Source organism: Leptinotarsa decemlineata, unplaced genomic scaffold (assembly GCF_025532065.1).
Source record: "Leptinotarsa decemlineata unplaced genomic scaffold, Ldec_3_MD MMD2_tig00026374_RagTag_RagTag, whole genome shotgun sequence".
NCBI lineage: Eukaryota > Metazoa > Arthropoda > Insecta > Coleoptera > Chrysomelidae > Leptinotarsa > Leptinotarsa decemlineata.
In genome coordinates, this window is record NW_027412710.1 from 1,878,006 (window position 1) to 1,885,670 (window position 7,665).

At 31.5% G+C, this 7,665-nt stretch overlaps 1 protein-coding gene across 3 annotated transcripts; it reads right to left on the bottom strand.

Moving 5' to 3' along the window:
• Positions 1–2,603: 2,603 nt before the first annotated feature.
• Positions 2,604–6,164, bottom strand: LOC141486794 (uncharacterized). 3 transcript variants are annotated; one of them, XM_074185354.1, is made up of 3 exons: positions 5,817–6,164; positions 5,179–5,412; positions 2,604–4,671 (listed from the first exon to the last, which is right to left on the bottom strand). In XM_074185354.1, the coding sequence occupies exon 3, from the start codon at positions 4,031–4,033 to the stop codon at positions 2,693–2,695; it is 1,341 nt and encodes a 446-aa protein (XP_074041455.1). In that variant the 5' UTR covers positions 4,034–4,671; positions 5,179–5,412; positions 5,817–6,164; the 3' UTR covers positions 2,604–2,692. The 3 variants fall into 3 exon arrangements, with proteins under 3 accessions (XP_074041455.1, XP_074041456.1, XP_074041457.1); XM_074185356.1 differs by having other exon boundaries at positions 2,886–4,671; XM_074185355.1 differs by lacking the exon at positions 5,179–5,412.
• Between the last annotated feature and the right edge of the window lie 1,501 nt (positions 6,165–7,665).

Below are 7,665 nucleotides of genomic sequence, written 5' to 3' on the forward strand. Positions count from 1 at the left end.
GTAATATAACACTGGGTCTTATAAAAAGGAATATTTTCGTCATAGTGAAATATTTTTCGTTGAATGTGTCTTTGAAATACAAGGTTTATTGAATTTTCTGTGGTAAGCAGATGTGAGCTGTTTCAATGCTTATATTTTATATCTGTTGAGAAATATAGCACTGGATAAAGGAATATTTGTGTCATACTGAAATATTATTTGTTGAATGTGTCTTCACATCGACAAATTCAGAAACATTTATCAAGAAAACAGGTGTGAAGATTGCTACTTCATTATATCAGTTACGAAATATAACACTGGGTCTCATGAGAAGGAATATGTGCCTCATGCTGAAATATTGAAATATTGTTTGTTGAATATGTCTTCAAATTGCAAGGATAATTGAATTTTCTCATGAAATATAGCACTAGATCTTATAAAATTGAATCAAATCTAGACATTTATTGAATTTTCTCAGGAAAGAAGATGTAGTGTCCAATGCTTATATTTTATATCTGTTATGAATTATAGCACTGGATCTTATAAAATGAAATATGTGCCTTATACTGAATTATTATTTGGTGAATCTGTCTTCAAATTGTACGGTTTATTGAATTTTCTCAGGAAAGCAGATGTTGAGTGTTCAATGATTATATCCTATGAAATATAACACTGAATCTCATAAAATGAAATCAAATCTCAAGGTCTACTGGAAAGTAGATGTTGTGTTCAATGTTTATATTTTATATCTGTTATGAATTATAGCACTGGATCTTATAAAATGAAATATGTGCCTTATACTGAAATATTATTTGTTGAATATGTCTTCAAGTTGCAGGGTTTATTGAATTTTCTCTTGAAAGCAGATGGGAAGTATTCAATGCTTATATTTTATATCTGTTATGAATTATAGCACTGGATTTTATGAAATGAAATATGTGCCTCGTACTGAAATATTATTTGTTGAATCTGTCTTCAAATCGCAAGGTTTATTGAATTTTTTCAGGAAAGCAGACGAGAAAGGTTTTATTTCATATCTGTTATGAAATATTACACTGGATCTCATAAAAAGGAATATTTGCTTCATATTGAAATATTTTTTGAAGTCTTCTTATCGCAAGGTTTACTCATGATCAGTTTGTGTGAAAGTATGTTTATACGCCACTGGGATATTCTCTTACGAATCAGTTGTATATGTATTTTAAAGTACGGTTTCTTCATTTATTTGTGTAGCAGTTTTTTGTCGTTATATAGGTTTTGTGAAGATTCTTCTGCAGTCCACTAATTTTTTCTTTTAATTCGCATATGATTAGTTTTTGTTGGTCTATCATAAGGTTCATATCTTGTACTGTTTTCAGTGCCTCTTGAATAAATAATGCATGCTCGTCTTTCAATTTTTTAAGGTATTTATATCTGAATCAGAATCGTCTTTGCAGCAGTTAATTATATTATCTTTCAAAAAGCGAACTTTTCCTTTAATTCTTGTCAAGCAACTCTTATGATAAATACCTGAACATGTCTGCATATATAGTAATTAATTGATTTGGTTTTACAATACTTATAAGACATATTTATGGAGATCCGCTAATTCACTTGAGCACTTACTTCCGACCGCACACTGGTTAGATGCTTTGTAAATTCAATTTTCGATATTTACAACTTATTATTTACAAAATACTATACGTGAAAAATACAAATATTCTCCAGACAAAATTCGTGTTTTAACGACACTGTTCAAACGCACACCTCCTGTGGAATTGAATTTTATCTGGAAAGCAGATGTGAGCTGTTTCAACGCTGTTGAAAAATATTGCACTGGATTTTATATAAAAGAATATTTGTGTCATACTGAAATATTATTTGTTGAATGTGTCTTCACATCGACAAATTCAGAAACATTTATCAAGAAAGCAGGTGTGAAGATTGCTATGTTATTATATCAGTTACCAAATATAACTATGGATCTCATGGGAAGGAATATATGCCTCATATTGCAATATTATTTGTTGATTCTATCTTCAAAATGCAATGTTTATTGAATTTTCTCATGGAAGCACAGGTGAAGTGTTCAATGCTTACATTTTATATCTGTTATGAAATATAGCACTGGATCTTATAAAATGGAATCAAATTTCAACGTTTATTGAATTTTATGAGAAAAGCAGATGTGCAGTGTTCAATGCTCATATCGTCGTCTTGGAGGAGAAGTGAGCCAAGCCACACAACAGCTGTTTGTAGAAAATGGACTGTAAAGTTTTACTTAACACTTGTTCCTTCGTATTTATTTATTTATTTACCCTAATTTCATGAAAGCTTGCTCTCATATATGAAGGCTGTCTTCTATGAAACTGACAATATGAAAAAATGTAAAAAACTAATTGTCACTGGTGATAATAAGATAATTAACACTTAGCTTCTTTCACCACCCTAATATAACTAATATCACATAATATGTTCATGCATGTGAAAAGAGCTAAGTGATAAAATTAAACTATTATTATAATACCAGCCACCCCACCAATTTGGTAGGGCATTAGTATGGTCATTATGGTCTTAAACTCTCAAAAGGCATCAATAATAAACAATTACAACTTGAACTTTATTTAAATGATTATCATATTGACATTAAAATTAATTTTTCAAATTTATAATTATATCATGTACAAAAAATATTAAAAAAAAATATATCAAGGAACATGCAAAATGATTATATCTACTCAAATTCATCAGAGTCAGAGTTGGTGCTCCCAGAAGTTTGCAGGTTTTGGTAAAATTTATGGTAGACGGACGGTATTTTATTTGTGTTACAAAGAAATAATAGATCTTTTAATTTTTTTTCATCAATTGAAAGGCGAGAGTGGTATAGTTGGTCAACATTATTTGCAGTAAATTTTTTCCGGGTTGGCCTCCTAATGCATAATTGTTGAAAATCGTTTTCACTTAACTGGTTTTTATAATAAATATACAATGGTGAATCTTTTTTAAACTGTAGCCACTTAACATCCAGCCACCTCATAATATTGCCATCTACATTTTTATTTCTGTTCGTTATTAATTGTTTGCTATATGTTTTAAAATCTAGGAATTTAGTGTAATCCATTTCCTTCACAGTGTACGGAGGATTACTCAGTTTGGCAGTTCTTGCCACTGTATAACACTGGTCTGGAATGAATATATCTATTTTTCTTCCTCTATTTTCAATAGTAGAATGGACACTGTCACATTCCATTTCTGAATGTCCAGACTCCATAAACTTTTGATTGATAATTTTTAAGTTATCTGATAAAGATAAAGCTTTTAGAAACATTGCAGACAAAATCGTATTTCGATTCTGCCCAGAAGCGGTGTCAGAATAAAATGTCACTTCAGTTACTGCAGGAGGTAAATCAGAAAGTAGCTGCCACAAACAGGTAGCTACTTCTGATGCTCCTTTAGTCCCATCCGTTTCGTGCCACATGAAATTTGAGACAGTGCCACCTGCAAGTGTATAGACTGTAAAATTGTATGTTTTCAATTTTTTTTTGTAGTACAATTGCCCAATTCCAAGCTGAGGAGTAAGTAAGATTTTTTCCAAATCCATGGTGTATGACCTGAAGCTTGTATCATTACGAGCCCTTTCTTTGTCTTCTTTTTTGTGATTTCGGGCTTCTTCTTTTCTTAAAATATGTAATTCAAAATCATGTTGACTCTTTAATTTTTCTTCCTCTGATTTATTTTTGAACTGAGTGCAATAATCGCATTGATCTTTCTTGGGTCTGTGGAAACCATAATTATATTCTGTAGTGAAAATATGCTTGTAGAAAGAAGAAGTGACTGGTGTCTCGTTGTGCTCCTCGCAATATTTCAGGTAATCTTGATACAAGCGATTTTCTGATAACCCAGAAGGGAGGTACATCCTTTTAGAATCAGTCCTACAATAGTGTGATTCAATTACTTGAATTGAATTTATGTGACTTCGTACAATCTCTCTTCGGTTTTCTGAAATTTTATTTGGGGCTGGGTTGAAACCTCTTTTGTCTTCTTCTACAACTCCAGTATCTAGGGTTTTTTTCATCACAGTTTCGATTTTTTTCCCAGAAATATCTAAAGTGCCGAGAAAAAAAATTTTTGCAAACTTGTTGTTTTCCTTTTGAAGATGTCAAAGAGTATACCAGGGTATATTTTCTTCGTGAGGAAGCATTAGTTTCATCAACTATTGCATACCGCCTCTTCGGCATATTCTTTGAAACACACTTGCTGATAAAGCTCCACCTTGATATTTCATCTTTAAGGGATAAATAGTCATGAAAAATTTGTTCTCTTTCGTGCAAGCTAAATTTTTCATTACAGTTGTAATGACATTTACACATTACTGAGAGGCTTTACCTCTCACAATATTTCCTTTTTGAGATAAGTGTTCTTTACCTTCAAGCCTAAGGTGTCGTTGTTTATTTCTTTTCCAAGTTTGTGTCAAACGTTTCCGCTTTCTTGTTAGTTTATTTTCTTCTACTTCACTTCTTGATCGTTCATTTTCTTCTACTTCACCACTTTGGTTATTTTTCTTCACAATCTTCAGAGCATTGCTTTTTTTCTTTTTTCTTCTATGACGTTCTATAACCTCATTTTCCGAAGAATCGGAAGTTGAGTGTGATTCAATGTAGTTGGGATCTTCATTAGAGTCAGAAGCTGCAAAGGGATCTTCATAACTTGAATCTAAAAAAAATCCTTATCAGAACTTAACAACAGATGGACTGTTTTTACAAAAATGTGGTTCCCTACATATACATACATATGATACAAAGACAAATTTATGACTCAACATTGTTTGATATCAACATTGTAAAATAAATTATGCTTATTCTAATCAAGGACCTCTCTTATTTTTATAATAACTCTGACAAAACATTTTCATGATGTCCAATGAAAAATACGTGCGTTAATAATTTTATAAAACTCTTAGGACAAGAAAAAATTGACGCATCCTTTGGTTGCTTGGAATGCATTTTCTCTCTATATGAAAATGCATTTTTTTTACCCTAAAAGTCTTACAAAATTAATAATTCGCGTATTTTGCATTGGACGTACTGAAAATGTTTTGTTTCTCTATGGGAAAATTAATTTTAATCATAATAGAAGTTTGCAAACCATAATCAGCATAATATGATAGGTTGTTATTAAGATTATAATCATTGATTCTAGATAGATAACATCGGTATTTACCACTGATTTTACTTCGTGAATCTAGAGATTCCTCACATTCTCTCTCATTGTTGCTTTTATCAATATCGTTGTGAGAAACTGTTCCCATCTCTTCCATTCCATTTTTGTTTCTTGAAGTGGGAGGCTCCTCTGCCTCACATGTTGAATGTCCATCTCCGTTTTTTAAGGCTGGTGTATTCTGAATCGTTTTTTGTCTGTCACATTCAGCTGTGTTATCTGTTTTACCATTGCGACCTGTCGATAACGTAATTGATTTATCACTTTAGAATGGTAGGTTATCGTTCTTGAGAAGTAAAACTAACTCAATAAAAAGTTGTTTGTGAATGAAAATACGTCTTTACATTCTACTAAATTAAATAAGACTACTTTCAGTCCTTGTTGAAGTTGAGTTCAATCCTTTGACCTAGCTGTTTGTCAACCCGAAAAATAATTTTTTCCTGTCTACCAATTGAATTTTCTTAATTATAAGTAAAGATGAAAAATCGAAATTAATCATATTTGATAAAAACATTTAGTAGAACGTAAAGACGTATTTTCATTCTTCAACAACCTATTATTATCATTTTAGGTTATGATACTTCATTATTAACTTATCATCTTGAAAGATGAAAATAATATGAGAAATAATAAATACTTACCGAGGGTATTATTCTCGCTGCTAATAGTACCCTTCAAACACAGTTGAACCAACAATTTGCCACGTGAATTGTATGCCATTGTATTGACAACTCTAAACAAACTGAATATATAACAACAAACACAAGTGTGGCGTATGTGGGGATCCACGGTGGTCACGGACTGTTACTATGCGGCTTAGCTCTGTTCACCACAAAAGAAAATTCGTAATTGGTTGGGGATTGTATTGGTGAAGAAATGTATGCCGCTTGAGGAAGTTTCACCACTGCAGGAAATATGCGTATTTTCATTTAGCTTCTTTCACACTTTAGTGGAATTCAAGGTTACAACTAAAGTATCCGTTAACTCTCTTCACCACAGTATTTTTCAACGTTTTTCGATTGATGTGTTGTTGTTAACTCAATTTGTCCAAAAATGTGGCTTAGCTCTTTTCACCACCAAGGCGACGATATTTTATATCACTGGATCTTATGTGAAGGAATATTTGTGTCATACTGAAATATTATTTGTTGAATCTGTCAAATTGTAAGGTTTATTGAATTTTCTCAGGTAAGCTGTTCAATGCTTATATTTTATATCTGTTACGAATTATAGCACTGGATTTTATAAAATGAAAAATGTGCCTCATACTGCAATATTATTTGTTGAGTTTGTCTTTAAATCGCAAGATATATTGCATTTTTTCAGAAAAGCAGATGAGAGGTTTTGATATTTTTATTTCCTATCTGTTATATAACACTGGGTCTTATAAAAAGGCATATTTTTGTCATTCTGAAATATTATTCATTGAACGTGTCTTTAAATCATAAGGTTTATTGAATTTTACTCAGGAAAGCAGATGTTGTGTTCAATGTTTATATTTCATATCTGTTATGAAATATAGCACTGGATTTTATATAAAAGAGTATTTGTGTCATACTGAAATATTATTTGTTGAATGTGTCTTCAAATTGCAAGGTTCAGGAACATTTCTCAAGAAAACAGGTGTGAAGATGGCTGTTATTATATCAGTTACCAAATATAACAATGGATCTCGTGGGAAGGAATATATGCCCCATACCTCCTGTTGATTCTATCTTCAAAACGCAATGTTTATTGAATTTTCTCATGAAAGCAGAGGTGAAGTGTTCAATGGTTACATTTTATATCTGTTATGAAATATAGCACTGGATTTTATATAAAAGAGTATTTGTGTCATACTGAAATATTATTTGTTGAATGTGTCTTCAAATTGCAAGGTTCAGGAACATTTCTCAAGAAAACAGGTGTGAAGATTGCTGTTATTATATCAGTTACCAAATATAACAATGGATCTCGTGGGAAGGAATATATGCCTCATACCTCCTGTTGATTCTATCTTCAAAACGCAATGTTTATTGAATTTTCTCATGAAAGCAGAGGTGAAGTGTTCAATGGTTACATTTTATATCTGTTATGAAATATAGCACTGGATTTTATATAAAAGAGTATTTGTGTCATACTGAAATATTATTTGTTGAATGTGTCTTCAAATTGCAAGGTTCAGGAACATTTCTCAAGAAAACAGGTGTGAAGATTGCTGTTATTATATCAGTTACCAAATATAACAATGGATCTCGTGGGAAGGAATATATGCCTCATACCTCCTGTTGATTCTATCTTCAAAACGCAATGTTTATTGAATTTTCTCATGAAAGCAGAGGTGAAGTGTTCAATGGTTACATTTTATATCTGTTATGAAATATAGCACTGGATTTTATATAAAAGAGTATTTGTGTCATACTGAAATATTATTTGTTGAATGTGTCTTCAAATTGCAAGGTTCAGGAACATTTCTCAAGAAAACAGGTGTGAAGATGGCTGTTATTATAT

Excerpts from the sequence above, each read along its gene's own strand:
- LOC141486794 (XM_074185355.1), bottom strand. The coding sequence starts at position 4,033 with ATGAAAAAAACCCTAGATACTGGAGTTGTAGAAGAAGACAAAAGAGGT.